The sequence below is a fragment of the Magnolia sinica genome, chromosome 12 (assembly GCF_029962835.1).
Source record: "Magnolia sinica isolate HGM2019 chromosome 12, MsV1, whole genome shotgun sequence".
NCBI lineage: Eukaryota > Viridiplantae > Streptophyta > Magnoliopsida > Magnoliales > Magnoliaceae > Magnolia > Magnolia sinica.
This window is the reverse complement of record NC_080584.1, coordinates 9,485,948-9,508,232: the sequence shown is the minus strand read 5'-3', so window position 1 is coordinate 9,508,232 and position 22,285 is coordinate 9,485,948. Positions and strand designations below refer to the sequence as shown.

The following is a 22,285-nucleotide window of genomic DNA, read 5'->3' as shown; positions in this document are numbered from 1 at the left end:
TATATCCACACCATTCATCCAATTTCGTGATCATTTTGAAGCATGAGCCAAAAATTGAATCTTATCTAAAGCTCAACTAGACCACACCACAAATAGAAGCGGGGTAATAATTTCCACGGTTAAAACATTTGTAGGGCCCACCACAGGGCCCATCATAACGTTTAATTTCCATCCATTCTTTTCATAAGGTCAGAAGGACCTGGACAAAGAGTAAAAATAAATATCATACTGATCCAAAGCTTCTGTGACTCCAAAAGAGTTTCAATGGTAGATATTCAATCCCCTACTGCTTTTTGAAGTGTGGTCCACTTGATCTTTAGATCTGTATTAATTTTTGACTCAAGCCTTACGATGAGCTAGCCAAATGGATGGACGGGTTGGATGTAATACATACCTCATTATGGGACCTACAGAGTTTGCTGACTTTAATACACCAGCCGGATGGCTTGTGTGTGATACACCAGCCATTCCGCTTCCACATTGGACCCACGTGAGATTTATTGCTTTGTTTTTGTTCTCTCTTGAAGCGGATTGCCTGTGAGAAGCGGATTGCGTAACGCGTCCACCTCCATTAAACATAATATTTTATTCACTTCGTCCGTCCATTTTACTGAATAATTTTAGTTCTTGATTGTAAAAACGAAGCATATCCAAAGCGCAGACCACACCACAAGAAAAAGTGTGAAGATAACATTTACTGTTGAAACAATCTTAAGGGTCATGGAAGTTTTGGATCAAGATGATGTTTGATTTTCCCTTCATCCATGTCCATGTGATTTCATGAACAAATGGATGAGAAACAAACATAATTGTGCACCCTAGAGAGGTTTCAACGGTGGAAATTCATTATTCCCACTATTTCCTGTGTTGTGGTACACTTGAGCTTTACATATTCTTTAATGTTTGGCTCTAATTAACTCTAAAATGAGCTGAAATAATGCATAAGCGTATGAATAAACTATGTGCATTTACAGTTGGTTAGCAGAGTTTACTCAGTATGATAAAAGTATACTAATTAACTTAAGAGATTTTTCACAATGTATATATCTCACCTTTTACCTTCGGGCTCTTAGAACCATTCAAAATTTACTTTACCTAACTAAACCACTGCTGTACAAAAACATCACAATGTATATATCTCACCTTTTACCTTCGGGCTCTTAGAACCATTCAAATTTTACTTTACCTAACTAAACCACTGCTGTACAAAAACAGCGCTGGGACCAAACTACCCTTCCAACCCTACCGTCTAACCTGGTCGACCCAATATTGCTGCCCATCCAACCCAAAACGGATTGACTACTCCCCCTGCCACCATCCCATGGCTAGTGGTCAGTGTTCTATGGGCCCCACCATGATGTATGTGTTTCATCCATGCCGTTCATCTATTTTTCTAGATCATTTTATGGTATAAGACCCAAAACGAGGTATATCCCAATCTCAAGTGGACCACATTACAAGAAACATGAAACATTGTTGAATGTTGACCATTAAAAACTTTTTGGGGCCATAAAAGTTTTGGATCAATTTGATCTTTGTTTTTTTGTTCCCTTCATATGGGTTTATATGACCTAATTAACAGATCGGATGTCAAATAAACAATACAGTGGACCTTAGGAGGATTTTAATGGTGGATATCCAATCACTATTATTTTCCCATGGTGTGGTCCACCTGAGAATTATATCCCTCTCATTTTTGGGATCAAGCCCTAAAATTATCTATAAAAATGGATGAAGGGAATGGATGAAACATATACATCATGGTGGACCCACAGAGCACTGACCACCGGCCACCGAGCATGGAATAGTTACTAACAAGTAGAGTAGCGAGAACGTCACCAAGTTATGTGGATCCCACCATGATGTATGTTTTGTATCCACACGGTCCATCCATTTGGAGAGATCACTTGGAAAGGTTTAAGTGGTGGGCGTCATTCTCTCCACTGTTTTTTGTGGTGGGGTTCACGTAAGCTTTGGATCTAACTTATTCTTTGGCTAACGCCTTAATTAGAATGCTCTCTCCAAATGGATGAATGGTGTGGATACAAAAAATACATCATGCTGGGACCCACATAACTTGGTGACGTCACTTTAGTAGCGAGTCTCGCTACTCGAAACAAGAACGGGATGCTTTGGCATTCTTCTCAACTCAAACATGATCGAGCACTTCGTATGCAATGAACTGAAAGAGACAAACCCAGGTGGATCAAAGGACACAAGCGTGGGGTCTCTACGGGCGTTCCGACCTTAGTGATTTGAATAAGACTAATGATTGCAATGGATGTACTCTAGCTTCGTGAAATTGACCAAGCTTCACTTGAAATTGACCGAGCCTCACATGAAATTAACCGAACTTCACAAGAAATTCACCAAGTCTAACATGAAATTGACAAAGCCTCACATGAAAATGACCAAGCCTAACATGAAATTGATTGAGCTTCACATGAAATTGATCGAGCTTCACATGAAATTGACTAAGCCTAACATGAAATTAATTGAGCCTCACTTGAAATGGACCGAGCCTCACATGAAATTGACCATGCTTCACATGAAATTCATTGAGCCTAACATGAAATTGACCGAGCTTTACATGAAATTGATTGAGCCTAAATGAAATTGACCGAGCTTCACATAAAATTCACCGAGCCTAACATGAAATCGACTGAGCTTCACATGAAATTAACTAAGCATCACATGAAATTGACGGAGCTTCACATGAAATTGACTAAGCCTAATATGAAATTGACCAAGCTTCATATGAAATTCACCGAGCCTCACATGAAATTTGACCAAAAACTCTGACAAATTGGAAATCGGATTGCTTAGTACGCTCTTATCGTACTAAGTAAACTGAGTTGGGCCCATCTTGAATGTATGGAGTCTATCCACACCGTCCATCCGTTTTTCCATCTAATTTAAGGCGTCTAGCCCAAAATCGAAGCATATCCAAAGATCAAGTGGATTATACCACAATAAACAATGGGGATAATGATTTCCACCCTTGAAACCTTGCTAGGCCCCACGGTGATGTTTATTTGTCATCTAACCTGTTCATATGATCATGTAAATATGGATGAACGGAAAACACAAATATAGGCTTGATCCAAAACCTCTATGGCCCACAAGAAAGGAGATGGAAAACTCAAAAACTAAGGTTGTGTAGAAAACCCTAGTTTTAATAACATGTTGTAAAAAAAAATGAATCATGAGAAATTAATGTATTAGGGAGAAAATGGCTTCCTAACCTCTTTTATTAGTAATAGAATATACAAAGATATGGTGTCCCAAGCGAGCACCAAAATAAACATAAAACACTCTCTGTCGTTTTCCATTGTGTAAATCTTATTTTAATGGAAACTAAATGAGTCAATTCATCTACATATCTTGCCTTAACTGCTATACAAGGAGATACTCCACATATTATTTGACGGAAATAGGTGGTGGATATGTTTCTCTTCTATTGAATCTTTTTTCATGATTCGGTAGTGTTTGTACCACTGATCATTGATGCATACTTGTATGATTGTATCATGACCGATCATCAATCCTAACCGTTGACTCTTAAAATGTTTGCTTTGCTTTGGATGGTGCAGCGGCTACTCTAAACTCCATATTTCAGCAGTGGAACATTTCTGCAACATCTGATTGGAATATAAGTGGGGAACTGTGTAGCGGGGTTGCCCTTACGGGAAGCGGCAATGTGAACCTTGGGATCGAATGCCTATGCACTTTCAACAATGGATCCACCTGTCGCATAACGAGACTGTATGTGTTCTATCATGTGCACTATCCATTGATACACACCTAACACACGTATGAATATTTGATTTTGCTTCAAGGGGAATGATATTAATGGGCCCGCAACTTTTCTGGTTTCAAGATATAAACTTGGGCTATCAATGACTGGGATCTGTTGGGTGGTTTCAAGCAAGGTGTTTCAAAATGATAACGGTGGCTGTAACGGCCACCATCATTACCGTTATGATATGGGCCACAATGGCCGTTACAGCCCCATATAAATCATTATGGTCGTTTTTTATTTTTTTAAAAAAAAAAATTGCTACTTGACCTGTTACGGTTCGTTACAGGGCCGTTAACGGGGCCATCATGGCCTGTTTTTCTGTAACGGCACACGTTACCGCCGTTTCAACCCCATAACGTGTAACGGTTATGACAGTTACCATTATGGCCATTATGTAACCAATTTTGAATACATTGGTTTCAAGGACCACTCATGACGTTTTGGGCTTTGGTCTTAAACAATGAGGGGTGAAACGTATTTCAATTGATAAAGGTTGTGATTCAATGAGGAGTGCTTATTTGAAGGGGTGAAACATATTTCAGCTATTTGGGTGGACAATACAGCTGTCCCAAATTTGGACCATATATTAGGTAGGGTACACTGAACATGCCATGGATTGAAAATAATATTGGTCTGTTGATTAGGAGGTTAAACTTGTACGAGAAAAAATGGACAGTTAAACAGAAGAAAGTGCAATGATTCAAATTCAAGGTATCTCAGTTGATGACCCAGATATTTGGTACATGGCATGTTTATAGTGTCTCCTGCCTAATCAATGGGCCTAAAACTCTGAAACATGTTCTGATGCATCACATGAGGGGCCCTTCATTGGATCATGACCCATCTAGGTGGGCCGTGACACAATCGAGGTCCATATTGCTGTTTGGACTGAAGAGTCAGTGCCGTGGGCTAGTAGTAGGCCTCAGGTGTGAAAAGTTCAAATTAAGTTAGCCCCGTTTGTTAAATCTGAAGTCTAAAGACCAAATCTGAAATCTGAAATCTAAAGCCTGAATCTGAAATCTGAAGTAAAAAACAAACTTGTTTGATAATTATGGCTGAAGTCTAAAAATTAAGTACTGAATCTTAAACAAACTGTTTGTTAACAAACATTTTAAATGTCTAAAATATGTTAATTTAGCAAATTTGTCTCTATCTCTCATTTGGAAATGTTTTACATTATAAAGAAATTATTTTTTATGAAATGAAAATAAAATCATTATATTTAATTGAAATAAACTAAAATACTTAATAAAAAACTAAAAATCATCACACGGTCCTCAATTCCTCTTAGCGGGAAGATTTTATAGGATTGAACACCAGTAACAATAAAACCTTCAAATAAGCCCATCTTATAGGATTGAACACCAGTAACAATAAAACCTTCAAATAAGCCCATCTTATATTTATATGCTATCCAAACCGAAAAAAATAATCATATTAATCTAAAACTTCTGTGACCCCAAAAAGGGTTTTAATGGTAGATGTTCAATCTTCCGTCGCTCTCAAGCTTTAATATGAGCTTGTCAAATGGAGGATGGTTTGAATATAACACATATCTCATGATGGGACCCATAGAACTTGCTGACGTCAATACAACAGCTATATAGCTGGTGTGAGGTACACTCTCCCCATTGTTTTCTGTGGTGAGGTCCACTGGAGCTTTGGATTTTACTCATTCTTTGGATCTTTACCCAAAATTATATTTCGAAATGGATGGATAGCATGGATACAAAACATACATCATGATGGGCCCCACATAACTTGGTGATGTAACTTCGGTGGCAAGTCGCTAATCAACCTGTCAGTATCCAATCCGCATCCGCGGAAACAGATTGGCTAATCCCCTGCCATCAGCCAATGGCTGATGGTCGGTGCTATGTGGGCCCCACCATGATGTGTGTTTCATCCATGCCGCCCATCTATATTTATAAATCATTTTATGGTATGAGACCAAAAATGAGTTATATCCCAATCTCAAGTGGACCACATTACATGAAAACAGTCTTGAATGAACGTCGGCCATTAAAAACTTTTTGAGAGCCATAAAAATTTTGGATTAAGCTGATCTTTGTTTTTTCCATTCATCTAGGTCTATATGACCTAATCAACAGATTGGATGTCAAATAAACAGTACACTGGGCCTTAGGAGAATTTTAATGGTGGATATCCAATCACTATTGTTTTCCCGTGGTATGGTCCACTGGAGATTTATATTCCTCTCATTTTTGGTATCAATCTCTAAAATGATCTTTAAAAATAGATGAATGGAATGGATGAAACACATGCATAATGATGGGGGCATAGTGAAGTTTCATTGGTTAAAAGTTGATTTTGTATTGCACAAACAATTTAAAGAGAAAAAATTGCTGTAATAACTTGGGAAGGGGTAATTTTGGAAGCAAATTTTTTTGTTTAATGAAAAAATCACTCAGCCCATTCCGCATTCACCATTAAGCCAGACTAATATCACGGAAAGAATTCAGTGAAAAACCTCTGAGCGCTTTCCTTCTTCGGCGTTAATGATGCATTAACAAACACCACTACACATGGAATATTTTCCCCATTCTGCGTTAAGTGCAAAAATTCGGCGTTAACAAACAGGGCCTAAGTCTCTGGTAGACAGTTGCTCAGCACATGTCCAACCCATTGATAACACACTAATTTGGACTATTCATCCAGTGGCCCTGCTTCTTATTGATGCCAAAGCCTAAAATTTCTACCAACCGTGGTGGCATTGAATGTGGACCTTTGCTCTTTTTCTTTGAACAATCCATTGACAGGTGGTCGATCCCTGAGCAGAAAATGGATGACTAATTCATTTTTTTTCACTCTCCAGGTGGGGCCCACGGTATTTGGTTTAAACTATTCATGGGCCCATCACTGGCCTCTTTGTCTCTGGCTTATATAAAGAGGAGATTTAAGTCCCCAAGCTTGCATGCACATGTTAAGATATGCCCTTGTATAAATTCATTTATTTCTGTTTGTTTTGCCCTTCAGGAGAGTCGTTATGCAGAATGTAACAGGTCACATTCCGGAAACCATCGGGAATCTGACTCACCTCAACTACCTGTATGGGTTTCTCTGCTCTAATTTGTGATTTCCACAGATAAAAACTTTGATTCGCTAGCAGAGTATGATGGATGATACCCAGGCACTTAGAAATTGCAAAATGTTTATTGTTTTTATCTGACTATTAGATTGGTGGACGTTTATTGGATTGTTAAAAATGAAAACATCCATGGTATTATTTTAATAAGTGTCCATGAATATAAGGTCTGGATTGTTCAACCAATCTGATTTTTTGTCGGTTTAGTTGGAGTTGATATATGCCCTGTGTACCGTTTCTAAGTGCTTGCGTATCAAATATCATATGAAGCCAGATTATCAAAAAAAACCCTTCCACAAAACAGCTGTTTCAGGACCAAAATAACCTTCCTCTTATGCATGGGGTATTTTGTTCACATTGAGAGTTAAAATTAGGACTGGCCCGGGTTCAAGCCCATAGCTCAATGGTTAATAAGGTGTTTTTCAACAATGAGGTCGTGGGTTTGAGCCCATCTTAACCAGTGGCCCATTTGGTATTTGAGCCCAGCTATTAGTGGGCAGATGGGCTACAATTAATTTTGTGTGTGTATGCTTGGGTCTACTTTCAGGCCTCAAAAAATAAATATACTGTGCACAGGCTATATAAATATCTAATATGACCTTTGCTAAGCCCACGCAAGTGTACAAGACATCTTATCGATATACTACCTGATGTTTGCCAATGTGGTACATGAGTGTGAGATCCAAGCTGTCTGTCCATCATAATCTGATCAGAAAAATCCTACTCATTATTTCTGAGAAAAATCTCTCTTCTTAATCCTCATCTTATTTACTAAAACTTTTCCGAGGAGAAGAAGTGTAGGCATGTACATATTACAAAACAGAAGGTGATCAGAAGCATCCATCAGGTGAGCTTACTGTATTTTTGCTGCAGGCCAAAAGTACAGTGAACTTACCGTTGGATCTGAGGTCTTTAAACATATGGTTCAAAAAGTTAAATTCCTCCATTTTGCAAAGATTGGATGGTCTGGTCCATGTGATTTTGGGATCATAGCCCATCTATGGTGGGTACCTGATGGAAAATTGGATCACTTTATCATGGCCCATCCTTCCTCCTTCGATGACTGCTGTTTCAATGCTTGCAGCTTATTACTGCACTAATTACAAAGTTTGGCATTTATTTGCAGGGAATTGGGTGGAAACTATTTAACAGGTTCCTTGCCTTCATCTATCGGCAACTTAAGGTCCATGCAGTACATGTAAGTTATTTAGGAGCTTCTGACATATAGGCAAGTAGCTTGACCATGATGTTGTTGTTGTTGTTGATGATGTTGTTGTTATTGGCAGAGACGATGATGGTCATGATCATGATCGTGATGCAACTGTTGGCAATGATGATAATGATGATGTTGCATTATCTTGGCAATGATGATAATGATGATGTTGCAATGATAATGATTTAATGAACCACAATGGATTCCATAAGTTTAACAACCATAAAATATTTTGCAATGGAGATAATGAAGATGCATGATTACCAACGTTAGTAAGAGTCTTGTGTTTGTCGTCAATGTCCTAAATCTTTCTATAACAGGGATTCAATGTCATTGAACAAATATCAATGTCATTGAACAGATGTCGATGCCATCGATAGATGCTCGATCCTATCAAGAAAATATAGAAAAATCCTAGTTGATTGTTGGACAGTTTTGGAGGTGTGACTTGATGGCATCAAAGGATGCTTCAATGGCATCGAAGGATGCTTTAATGTGATTGACAGGTCTTCAATGCATGTTGATGCCATCGAAGGTACCATCGAAGATGCATGCAGAAATGCATAAGTGCGTGATTTGTTTCCTATTCCAGTTGTGATAGTATATATATCAGGTGTAATTGAGATTAGGGCTTTCTAAGTTGTTCTTAAGGATTCAAGGGCATAGCTAGGGATTCAAAGGAGATTTGAGGGGTTGTTTGAATCAGCATACTCATTGCTTTGTGCCATGATTTTTTCCATGTAAAAATTCGGATTGTTTTATGTTTGGGTTTGTTTATGTGATTGCGATTACTTTGCCTAATTCTGCTCTGTGTGCTTCCATGAGTCCCAACAAGTGGTATTAGAGCTAATGTTGGGAAGTAGATCGAATCTGAAAGCAATGTATCACTGGCATCTAACATGAAGTTTGATATAGAGAAGTATTCTGATAAAAAAAAATTTTGAAATATGAAAAGTTAAGATGAATCACATCCTAGTTCAGCAAGGATTGGAAGATGCACTCCTTGAAAAAGATCATAAATCATGAATGAAGAAGAATTGAATACGTTAGATAAAAAGGCCAATATCTCAATCCAATTGTGTTTAACAGATGAATTTTTATTTTATTTTTAGTTGAGTAAAATGACTTTTTTTTTTAAAGGTGGACACGTGCCACTAGCATTTTATTGAGATAAATGAAATGTACAGGTCCAAGATGAGCAAAAATATATCGGGCCCCACCTATCATATACCCAAAAACAAAAAACAAGGTCGAAGAGAATGCGGGTTGAGCGAGGTGCCGATGGGGATCAACAGTAGCACTGGGACAAAAAGGGGAGGATGATCAGAAGGGCTCACGAAAAGGTAGCAGACAGAGGAGAGAGGCCGGTAGGAAGGACAGTCTAGGAGAGCGGGCTTACCCCACACCCTTCCTGGTCTTATGATGCCTAATTTGACCCACCCTTGCTTTGTCTAGGACAATGGACCCTTTAATGTGCCTGGGAAGGGCTGAGGAGCTGAGATAAAGCTTGTCAAGGGCACCACTACTGGCGATGTTGGCGAGGCCATCCGCCACAAAATTTCCCTCCTGGAAGGTGTGGCTAAATCTGAGGTTGAGGGACCGAGTGAGCTGATGAATGGTTTCAAGGTGATACCATAGCTTCTAGCCGCAGGAAAGGGGAGGGGCGGGAGGCCGCTTTGAAGAGAACGCAGGAGTCCATCTTAACTATGATGGAGGATCCCCATATCCATGCAAAACATGAGACCATCAACCATGGCTTGGGCTTTCGCTATCATATTGGAGACCTGACTGTAACGATTATGGAAGGCGAAGATCAAATTCCCCGAGTGGTCACAGCAGACGCCTCCCCCACCTCCAACGCCTGGATTACCCCTCGCAAAGCTGTCGACATTCAGCTTCATCCAGCTCCCATTTGGTCTTAACCATCTAACGACCAGAGCCATGTTAGTTGGAGGGGGAGAGTATGAAGCCGAGCCGAAACCTTGGAGAACTAGCCCTTTCAATACAAAGGTGTCAACGTCTGGGAGGAGAGCGCCAAGAGCCAATTGGAAACTCTGCTGATGGTGAAAGCAGCCTAGAACTTGTGATTCTCGAATCTTGCCCCATTCCTGCCGAGCTAGATTTCACAAATTATGACGGAGAGGGTTAAGCCCCGGAGAAGCAGTTGATGTCCACTGCTGGACTCTAGCCTGAATGGTTTGATCCTGGATGATAGGCATTTGGAATAGGAGAACGAAATGGTTCCAGACCTGGGAGGCAATTCCGCCGTGACAAAGAAGATGGTCCAGATCTTCGACTTGGGGATCGAGGGAGGGAGCTGCAGAGTTGGTTGGGAGGGCATGTTGACGGCCGGTGAAGGATAGGGGGTTGGGCAGTGTGCTCTGCCTGGTAAAGTGGGCTTATTACTGGGTCGATTGACCCCCATGAAGAGGGCTTGAAGTTTGAGAGGTGCTAGAGATAGGAGGCCGAGGGGGGTTGCTGTTTAGAAGTGAGGGTAGAAGGATGGCAAGGGAACTGCTGAGTACCGCAGGAGGGTCCTGGCCTTGCTGGAGGGGCTGAGGGGGATCCGGCTCTGTAACATGCCAGGAACGATGTGGGAGAGCCTGCTAGGAGACCGCAACAGACGACTGAGCATCCGAATTAATCGGCTAAGGGCTAGCGCTAGGAGGCTGTGGATGGATGACTTGAGGGAGGGGGGTAATGGGAGTGGCGATAGATGGCCACAACAGACACATCTGGATGCCAAGTTAATCCCGATGCATTGAATGGTAGCGTCCACTAGAACTGCCTTATGCATTACCTTCCAGAGAAAGACAACGACCTTGGGAGGAATAAACTTGTTCTAGGTCTAAAGCGTCCAACGTTGCTTAGGCCTGGATGCTTGTTGAAAGCTCCAAATAGATTTGGTGGAGAACTTGCCATCCGAGAAAAGGTTCCAAATGAGTTTACCTGTCCCGCCGAACTTGAAAATACCGCTGTCTTTGATAGCTAGGATGGCTTGAGGGGGCAGGATGTCTTCAGTTTGGGCCAGGTTCTAGGTGCCAGAAGGGTTTTAAAATTCAGAGACGAGCTTCTCTGACGTGGGGCTGAGGCAAGGAGGTTGTTGCGCCAATGAGCAAGCCCTTACTAGTCTAGTTCTGAAGCCAAAATTGAACGTTCCGCTCACCAATCAACCATCTGGAGTTGAGGATGCAGAAATGCATATTATTTTTGATGTCTTTCCATATGCTGAATCCATTAATTCTGGTTGGCTGGTCGAGAGGTGAAATTTCTGCATGTATTTTGCCGTGAAAAGTCTAGCCCATTGGGATTTCCCTTTTAAAAGGCGTCGGGCCATTTTGCAGTGGAAGGCCTACATGGCATCACCTAATTGATGGATCCCTAGGCCTCCCTCGGCTGGTAGGAGCATATCGCACTCCAGCTAACCCAATGACGCTTTTTGGTGCTCTCCGAGGATCCCCAAAAGAAAGACGCCGACATTTTTTCAATGTGCTGGCTGGCTTTTTTTAGAATGTTGGTTGTTGATAGAATGTGCATGGGGATGTTAGCGAGAACATGCTGGATGAGGACCAACTTGGTTGCCTGATTTAAGAGTTTTGCCTTCTAGTCGATGATCGTTTATTCTATCTTGTGAATGAGGGGAAGCAAATGAAGATACCGAATCTTCCCTTTGAGCACAGGGACACTAAGGTACATGATAGGGAGAGAGGATTGCTGAAAACCTAAGATGTTGGCAATTTGCTTGGCTCTAATAAAGGCAGCTCTCTTGGGGAGTGTGAAGCAGCTCTTGGACAAGTTGATTCTTTGTCTCGACGCATTCTCATAGGATTGGATAAATGTTAGCAGCGAATGGATCGAAGGAAGCTTGCCATTCAAAAAAATTATGGTGTCATCAACAAATAAGAGATGGGATATAATGGGGCAGCTCCTTGGGAGATTGTATGGAAGGCATTTCCTTGAATGGAAGAGGTCATTTAAACCTCCATTGAGGACCTCAGCTACAATGATGAAGATAGCCAGAGAGAGCGGATCTCCTTGGCGAAGGCCCCTATAAGACCGAACGAAGCCAAATGGATTTTCGTTGATGATGATGGAGAACCAACAGCCTTCCTAGCATTGTTTCACCAGTTGAATCCAGTCTGGATGGAGGGCAAATTTGAGGAGTACGGTGCAGATGAAGGACCATTCCATCATATCGTAGGCTTTTTCCATATCTAATTTGATAATGATGTTGCCACCATGGGATTTTTGATCGATGTTGCTGGCCATTTCCCAAGCTATAGAAATGCTCTTAACAATGGATCGATTCTTGACGAAGGCGATTTGTTCTTCGAATATGATGTATGGGACGATATTGGATAGTCTGGAGGCTAGAATTTTGGATAAGATCTTGTAAAAGCAATTGCATAGGCTAAAGGGCTGATAATCAGGAAAGCTCGCAGTGTTATTCTTCTTGGGTATGAGTAAGATGGACGAGCACCGAAATGCTCTCGTTTTAAGACCTCCCTTGAAAAAGTTTGTGGCTGCTTCTAGAATGTCTCCATGGACGATGTCCTAGCACGAGGTGAAGAAGATGCCCGAGAATCCGTCTGGGCCAAGCACGCTGTCAGCAGGAATGACAAAAACAACTTCCTTAACCTCGTCCAGGTTAGGAGGGCACAATAGGTGGGCATTTGTATGGTATGAAATGAGGGTGAGGACGCAGTCTAAGAGGCTAGCTAGGGATTGGGTGGCCCTGGATGTGAAGAGGTCTGCATAAAATTTGACAGCCTCTTCGCCAATCTCATTGGCGGAGTGGATGGTGGGACCTAAGGGGGTTTGGATGGATTTGATGGAAGCTTTCCTCCTCTTGTCAAGGACGAAAGCATGAAAAAAACTTGGTGTTGTGATCCCCCTCCTTCAGCCAAGAGATTCTGGATTTCTGTTTCCAGAATATCTCTTCAAGGAGGAGAACTTTAATAAGGGACGCCTGGGCCAAGTTAAGGGTGACTCTGTCTTCTTTCGATTTGGAGTGGAGAAGCTTAGCTTCATTGAGATTACCCCATCTTCCGCAAGCTTGACGTTCTAGAAGATATTCCCAAAGACACGGGAGTTCTAAATTCTCAAGGCTGACTTTGGCCTTTTCATTTTTAGAAGCAGTTTGACCATAGGGGTGGCTTGCACTTCTTGCTGCCAACATTCCAGAACTAATCTATGAAAATCATCATGATGTGTCCACATGTTCTGAAATTTAAAAGGCTTGGGCACGTTACCTCTCAGTTCTTCAAGGGAAAGAGGCATGGGGGAGTGATCAGAGAATACTTGAAGCCAGTCAGCATTGAACAACATCCTGTTGAGCTTAGCCCATCGCCGGCTCTGCCCTGATCTATTGTTGCACCATGTGAACTCGAATCCTATGAACCCCGCATCCAGCAGGCCCGCGTCTCCTATTGCTGCTCTGAATTCATCCATGCTCCTGGTGTTCAAAGGCTGCAATCGTTTGGAGCTGGAACGGGGGGCAGGAAAGAATCCAGATCTTCCCTCCAGTCATGTCCTTTGTTATGGATTGTTAATAACCCAATTTGACTGCTACCTGAATCCTCTTAGCAGACGGGTTCTTGTAACAAAATAATGGCTACCTTATGGTTGTCGATGAGTCTTTTCAGATGTCGTAGGGTCGGAGCGTTGCCAGCTCCACGCACGTTCCATGAGAGAATGTTAGGCATTAGATTCCCATCCTTCCGCGGCGGCCCTTTTCCTGAGTCTTACTAAGCGAAAGCTTCACCTAAGCAATGCCTTCCTCTTTTTTTTTTATGTTGGCCAAGAGGAGTTTTGCTGAAGTCGAGGGAGGTGCATATTGAAGCTAGTTTGGATGTCCTCTCATATCCACCCAGAGCTTCAGCTCTCCCTCTACGTTGCAAGTGGGAATAGGAGAATCAGGATGATCAATGGGCGAGTCTAAAACATATTCCAAAAGCACATTGTCTTCATCTGTTTCTGAAATTCTGATGGAGGTAATTGGGTCACATCTGCAAAGCCAGCTCCACCTCCCTTAGCTATCCAATCTGTTGTCTTTAGTTTGGAATATTTGTGCACAAACTTCTAGATACTGGTCTGTGCCATTCTCAAAGGATGGGCGGGAGGGGCCCGATGGGAGAGGCAACTTAGGGGCAGGCCCTGGCTGAGAGGGGTGAGTATCTAGGGTAGTGGGTGAGCTGCGAGGGTTGAGAGAGGGAACTGGTTGATTTGGGCTAAGGGTTAGCTTGGAATTGGACAGGAGATGGGCGTTGAATGGATTAGGCAGGGGCAAGGATAGGCTTGTTGGGTTGAAAGTGGAGGGGATTGGGACCATGGGTTCGAATGCAGGGGATTGGTTGATGGAGCGGGGGGTTCAAGGGCCACGCTGATTGGATGTGGGCAGACATCGAACATTTGGGGAGCATATGGGTTTGAGTGGGAGTTGAGCGATGGTAGGGGTTAGAAGGGACTGGGTGATCCTCGCTGGGTTGGGATAGGTGGTTGTATGGTCAAGGTGCTCGATGGCTGGGCTTGTTGGGGTAATTAGGTGGGCAGGGGTCCTAGGCAAAGTAGGAGAGTTGCTTTGCCCTTCCTAGTTGGGTGAGGCAAACCATCGAACACCTGGCGAGTGATGGCTGTCCTGGTATATTTGGCTAGCAAGTGAGGTGCCCCAGGCTACGGATGGGCCGAAGATGCGCCAAAGCTTTGGCCGCAGTGAAATTCCTCACTTTCTGGAAGAGTAAGGCGAAGAAAGGAGGAGGCTACCCTTGAGTAGGGATCTTCTGCTGGTTGTGGGGGAGGCTTCTGACGGTTGGAGATGGGAAGAGACTCTTGGGCCAGGATTTGAGGTTCAATGGAAGTGATGATTGGGAACGATAGGCCATCTACTTTGAGATCCAGGACATTTGTGAGGTTTGGCCCTGGGTTAGGGATGATTTTAACTCAAGCAAACATGAGGAATGAAGATGACAGAGAGAGTTGATCGATTTCCACCACCGCTCCAAAGAAGCTCGCTATCTGTTCGATGGAATGCTTGCACCACGACTAGTGGGGGATCCCCTAGATGTGGATCTACGTTCCTTTGTTGGTCGAAATAGCCAACGGCCCCTAGGGTGAAATGGAGCTTAGGCCCATTGAGTGGTGGAGGAGGGTGTCTCTCTGAAATGTCATGGCTTCTTCCCTAGATTGGAAGGTGAATAAGAAGGATTGGGCTGATACCCCGGCCACATCCACCTTCAATGCGCCAAACGGGGACGTTCTGAGAATGTTAATTAGATGAATAACCAATCAGGAGGGTGCTGAGGCCACCCCTATTAGCGCAGTTACAAGGTGTCTTCTTTGGACCGCGAAGATCCAAGTGGGAGTCTGCAGCGAGAAACTCTTCTGCTTCGAGGGCCCTCTCGGGGAGGGTTGAGCAGTAATGTCAGCCGCAGGGAAGAGATGGTAATAGGGTTAAGTTAGGTAGAAGGACGGGGGAGCGCTCCTAATAGGCTTAGAAGAGCTGAGCTGGTGATTATGGGCATCTTGGATAAGAAGGGGGTGACCTCCCAGCAGAGAACCTTACAGTTTGACCATGGCGGCATGAGAATCCTCTCTCTGCTGGAATCTGACAAATCTGAACCCTTTGTTTCTCGATGAGTTTTGAATCGTTGGAACGAAGATATCAGCGATTTCCCCAAATTTAGAGAATGGAGGCCTGAGATCGGTAGTTGAGCATCGAAATGGGATATTGGCCATGAAGAAGGTGGGGTTGCTTGGACAGATGCTGACGTTAGATCCTTGTGTAGGCTTCCTCCGCGTCCTCTACTTCCGCCATCTTGCCCTTGCACTGCTCGACTGCAAACCTTCTTATTGAGTAAAATATAGTCTAATGGATGAGTTCCTTTATAATGTTATGAGAGAAAAAACTACAGTAGATACATGAGCAAAACTAGAGAACATCTATGTGAAGAAGTCTCTTGGGAATCTCTTGTATCTGGAGATACAATTGTTCAATATGAAGATGATAGAGGGGACTGAAGTTGAGGCCCACATCAGTAACTTCAATTGGCTCATTTATAAATTGTTGAATGTGGATGGGATGATGAAAGATGAAGATCAAGCATGTATTCTGTTGAATTCTCTTCTAGAATTGTATGAGTCATTTAAAGACTCTTTGTGCACCGATAGGACAACTATTAGCATTGAGATTGTTGTCTTAGCACTTCAGTTGAGGTGATAAGAAAGAAAAGTGGTGACATGGATGCTTCCATAGATGGATTGGTTACGAGGAGGAGAAATTCTAGGTGGAATAATGGATCTTCGCAATCGAGATCCAAATCCAAGGGCAAGGGCAAAAGTAAGTTGAAGTGCTGGAATTATAGCATGACAAGATATATGAAGAAGGATTGTCAGAATCCTAAGTCGAGGAATGAGAAATCAGTGATTTCTTCTAGAGATGTTAACTCTGCAAAATCCAATGAGGAGGCGAGTGATAATGACATGCTGACTGCATCAAAATCTGGGTATTTCAGTGATGAATGCATTTTTTATATAAGGGCTTTGTATCACATGCTCCCTTATGGGAGTTGGTTCATTAGTTACAGTGAGTGCGATGGTGGTCAGGTGTTTATGGGTAATTACAATGCCTGTAATATGGTTGTTGTTAGATCGGTGCGCATCAAGATGTTTGATGGCATGGAGCGTATCTTCACCGAAGTTAGACGCATTCCTAAGTTAAGGAAGAGTTTGATATCTCTAGGCACATTCGAGGTACTTGGGTACAAATTCATCAAGTTCGATCATGTCCTTGAAGTTTTAAAGGGGGCACTCGTAGTAATGAAGGTACAAGAGAATGGTAACCTTTACGGTTGATTAAGAGTACTTCATCAGGTAGAGCTACATCAATTGTAGAAATTCCACGTCTACATTATGTAGCATGTGTGCTTAGGTCACATGAGCGAGCGTGGCATGATGATACTTTTTTACCATTGTCTAATTCCAATTTTTAAAAGCATTGATTTTAGTATACGCTAACGTTGTTTATATGTTAAATAGTTAGGTTATCTTTTAAGTCTGGAAAACATGTTTGTAAGGGGATTATGGATTATATGCCTTTGATGTATAGGGGCCGATGCCCGTAGTTCCTGATGGAGGGTCGTCATGCTTTGTTACGTTCATTGACAACTATTCTAAAAAGGTGTGGGTTTATTTTATGAAAAATAAATTCGAGGTTTTCACCAAGTTTAAACAGTGGAAAGGGATGATGGAAAAACAGTCAGGGCAAAGGTGAAGGTGTTGAGGGCATATAACGGTTGAGAAGTCACTTATAGAGAATTCAATTAGTTTTGTAAGGATGGAAGGATCATGAGATACAACACAGTAAACTCACACCAGAGCAGAATGGTGTGGCTGAGTGGATGAATCAGACTCTCTTGGAGAGGGTCTGATGCATGATGAGTAATGTTGTGTTAGACAAGGAAATATACACTAAGGTCGTTAACACGACTTGTTACTTTAAATCAGTCCCATTCTATGGTTACAAATTGTAAAATTCCAGAGGAAATGTGGGGTGGTTTACAAGTTGACTACTTAAGGCTGCGAGTATTTGGTTGTGATACTTACTCTCACGTACCATTAGTTGAGAGGGATAAGCTGGACCAAAGGGCTAAAAAGTATGTCTTTGTTGGCTATGATAATGGTGTGAAAGGGTACATATTATATGACCAAGTTACACAAAAAATCATCCTTAATTCGAGAAAACATCGTTATTCTATAAGGATGAACATAAGGAGGATGAAAAGTCAGTTGTGGACATCAAATGGACAGAGACGAGACTTAGTATGATATTAAGACGTAGATAGAGGTACAGGAGCAGGTGGAGCAACCACCTGTGAGAAGGAATCTACTAAGGGATCGTAACTTACCGATAAGATGTAGGGATTACTCGAATTTTGTATTTGCCTTGATTACAAATGAGGGGGATCCATCTACTTTTCAGGAAGCTCTTGACGATGTAGATGCCGAAAAGTGGAAAGCAGCAATGCATAACAAGATGAACTCCCTATTACAAGAATGAGACGTGGGAGCTAGTGGAGCTTTCCTTCGGCTATAAATTGATCGGCTGTAAGTTGATCTTTAAGAAAAAACATGATAGGTACAAGGCAATGTTAGTAGCGAAGGAATATGCTCAGAGAGAAGGTGTTGACTTTATTTAGATATTTGCACTCATGGTAAAGCAAGTATATATCATATTTGTATTGACGCTGGTTGCTCATTACAATCTTGAGCCGGAACAAATGGATGTAAAGATTGCTTTCCTGCATAGGGAATTAGAAGAGTAGATTTACACGAAACAATCAGAATGTTTCAAAATATGAGTAGAGAACAAGGTTTGCAGGTTGATGAGGTTATTGTACAACCTGAAACAATCGCTTTGGCAGTGGCACTAGAAATTTGATTCTTTCATTGTGAGTAAGGTTTACCAGGAGTGAGTATAATCATTGTGTCTATTACAAAACACTAATTGATGGAAAGTTCATTATCTTGGTAATATATGTTAATGACATACTTGTCACTAGTCATAACATATCTGGTATCGACATACGGAAGACTCAGCTATTAGGGACATTCGAGATGAAAGATTTGGGGGTTACAAAGAGGGTTCTTGGCATTAACATGTACAGAGACAAGAAGAGGAGCAAGCTTTAATTATCTCAAGCGGAATACCTTGAGAAGGTATTAGTGAAGTATGGGATTGTAGACACTCCACCCAAGCTAGTATCTTGAGAAAGCTAAGATAACACGGGAACCATGATCTTAGATCTAACCCTAATCCCAATCCTAGCCCAAACCTTAGCCGCAAACCCTAGTCCAGAATCTCTAAAACTCCCCAGTCGTAACCTGAAACTGTGATCCAAGCCGTTTAGTATACACACAGCCTCTCTTATACCCTATACCCTGGCCAGAACCCTCTATCCATACCCAAATCCACCACTTTGAGTTCCCGAAACCCAAAACGGAGACCACCAAATGAACCAAAGCGCCGCACGAAACCCACACATACGAATCTGGCCCGAACCAGGCCCGGGCAGTAGTCTGACTACCGCGGGCGGTAGTCTGATTACCTCCTGTGGCACTTCGACTGCCATCGCTCACGGCCCACGTGTGGACAGTTGTCCCAGTGTCCAAAAGTCAACTTTCCTTCAAAATTACCCTCCTACTTCACTATTTACCAATTTACCAGCCCCACAAGCCAATGAGAGTGTGTCATGTGGCATCTCTCTCCTCTCCACCAACCACCACTTGCCACCTCAGCTTTTAACCCTCTCAAATATAGTAATTGCAGTAATGCCATTGGAGAAGGCTATAAATAGTCCTCTCCTCTTCTCATTTCCACACCCAACAACCAAGAGAAAGAGAGTGAGAGAGGAGGAGAGTGGGAAAGGAAGAGAGTGAGGGACAGGGAAGGAGCTCCCAAGCTTTTAAAATCCTGATTTTTTTCAGCCACCCCCTAGCCTTCTTCTCAACCTTTCCAACCCATAAGCCCAGATTAGTTATGGTTCAGTCTATGTCTTAGTCTATTCAAAAATCAAGCCAAGGATCCATCATCCTACAAGCATTCATCATGACATCTATTCCCTTCTCAACCCCCTTGCTTCTTTAGATTTCTAGTGAACGTATGCTCTGTGATTTGCCGCACATCGGATCCTTTCACATCAAAAATTCCTAGTGATCTAGTCCACTTCTTCTTTGCCTTTTTACATAAGTATCATCATATCCGCCTTGTAGACACATTGTCGAACATATGCTCTGTGGCCTGCCGAAATCTTGGATCTTGCTACATCAGAAATCTACATGTGACTAGTCCCCATCATGACCATAACATTATCATCATCCCTTGAGATTATTTTACTACACTAAGTAGAGACCGTACGTTCATACGGGTAGAGAGGGTGCCTAACACCTTCCCTCCTTGTAATCGAGGTCCCTTACTTGGAATTCCAGATTGTAGACCAGGAGTCAATCTAAGGTAGGGGAGTCTTCGGATTTCTCAAACCTTACATGTTCTGCGGGTTCTAGCCGACTGCGGGATTCTGAGTTTTATTGGCCAGTGGCGACTCCAACATCCATACTTAGGCTAATCCCACCACCAAAACCATAACATCCATACCAGTGTAGGCACCGATTTTTCAGTGTCTACAGAATGGCAACTCCATTGGGGATATGCTAGACCGCACTAGTTAAGACCCGACTCGAAAAAGTGTGGTACTTTAATCTCAAGGGATATCATAACTGCATTCATATAAAAATAAAAAAAATCTTTGGCTTGCACTTTCTTAGGCACAGATTCGAATCATGACCACTCGAGCCCGCGCAGCCATGGCCTCTCAAGCTACCCATGAAGAAGAGCCGGCGGCCCAGCCAACTCCCGAAACATCAACACCCGCACCCGCACCAACACCCGCACTACTACCAATAGCTCCAACAGATCATCAAGCCAACACAACCATGCAGGAGCTACTACTTCGAACAATACAAGAGCTATTGCTTCACCTAGTGCCAAGTGCCATACCAATTACACAAGCAACCCAGCTTAGTGTACAGAACTGTTCACTCCCTCAAACCCCTTTTGCCTTCTCTCTCATACCCCTAGCAAATCCCGTGCTCCCTCTCCTGGAAGAGTTAGCGCAAGATCAACAGCAACCGGCAATTGGGAGTAACCCTCTCACACATCTCTACTCAGCATAACACAACAGTTAGGTTACAACACGAGTTCCCCTTCATGGGAACCACAGACAAGAACTGGCAGATGCCCATGAAGGGGGCCAGTTTTGAGTCCAACTCACTCCCCCTAACGGGAGTAACATTTCGGAATTGGCAGATACCCCAGGCGGGAGCCATTTTCGTACATTACATCCTCCTCTGAAAGGGAGTAACGTTCAATTCCAGCTACCTCCCACCACCGGGAGTCCACCATCTTTTCAGCAACCCCTCATTCTTGATCCATACGAAGAGTAAGCAGCACAAGCCCTACAGTAAGGGGCAAGATACTATCCGCAAGGCAAGTCTAAGATTGAAGAACTACGAGAGTAGCTACAAATGGTGCAAAATCAACTCTAAAAGCAGCAAGGAGTAGACCACCGTCCACCAAATTCAGGGACCTTTGTCCCTTCCCAGACGCCCAGGTACCTCCAAACTTCGAGGTACCAAAATTCAAAAGGTACGACAGTAGTGGGTGCCTCACAGCGCACCTGAAAGCATTTTGTGGGGAACTTAATATGATAGCAGAGAATGATGGAGCCCTGATACGGCTCTTCCAGAAATTCCTTAAGGGTGATGGTTTGGATTGGTACACCTCACTAGACAGCCATCAAATCAGAACTTGGGAAAAACTCTCTCAAGCATTCATTGACAGGTTCTCATACAACCTGAATATGGCTCCAAGAATATCTGACATAGCTGCCTTAAGACAAAAAAGCAATGAATCCTTATCAGTATACGTAGGGCGATGGCGATCCATGGTGGCTCGAATGAAAAACCTTATTGATGACGAAGAGCAGATATCCATGATCGTACATTCAGCAAATCCCATCATTTCAGGATATCTAATCTCATATCCATAGGTAAATTTCTCCCAACTCATCCGAGCTGGAGAACATGTGGAAGCCGGGATCAGGGCTGGGACTATTTCCCCATGGCCACACCAAACCCCTTCAATCAAAAGAAACAAAGTCGAAGGGAAACCCATTGGATATGGGAATGGAAACAGCACTGCTCCCGCGTAACGCACTACGGAAGTTAATAACATTGCCACCAATACTCAGGGCAGCCAATATGCTTCACAACCGGAGCCACGACAAGACAGACAATACCAGCCACAATCAAACAGGCAGTACCAACCACAGCAAACCCAATAGGGATATCAGGCACAGCCATATCAACAACAATCATAACAGCCTAAGGGAAATTGCGCAAGGTCTACACAAGTAGACAATGTTAGGAAGGAAGTTCACCCCTTTAGCACAAATATACAGTCAAGTTCTGACAATGCTAATGCAAAAGTAACTCTTGACACCACTCCAACCTCGACTTCCACCTAATCCCTTGCCACTTGGTTATAATGAAAATCAGTACTCTGCATATCACCAGGCTCCTGGCCACCTAACGGACCGCTTCTTCGCTTTGA

At 42.7% G+C, this 22,285-nt stretch overlaps 1 protein-coding gene across 1 annotated transcript in view; it reads left to right on the top strand.

Moving 5' to 3' along the window:
- Positions 1-22,285, top strand: part of LOC131220888 (probable LRR receptor-like serine/threonine-protein kinase At1g56140) — a 96,777-nt gene that overhangs the window by 2,851 nt on the left and 71,641 nt on the right. Inside the window, exons 2-4 of the mRNA XM_058215778.1 lie at positions 3,594-3,765; positions 6,800-6,871; positions 8,035-8,106. Of these exons, the coding sequence (XP_058071761.1) occupies positions 3,594-3,765; positions 6,800-6,871; positions 8,035-8,106 (316 nt within the window). The remainder of the gene's footprint in view (positions 1-3,593; positions 3,766-6,799; positions 6,872-8,034; positions 8,107-22,285) is intronic.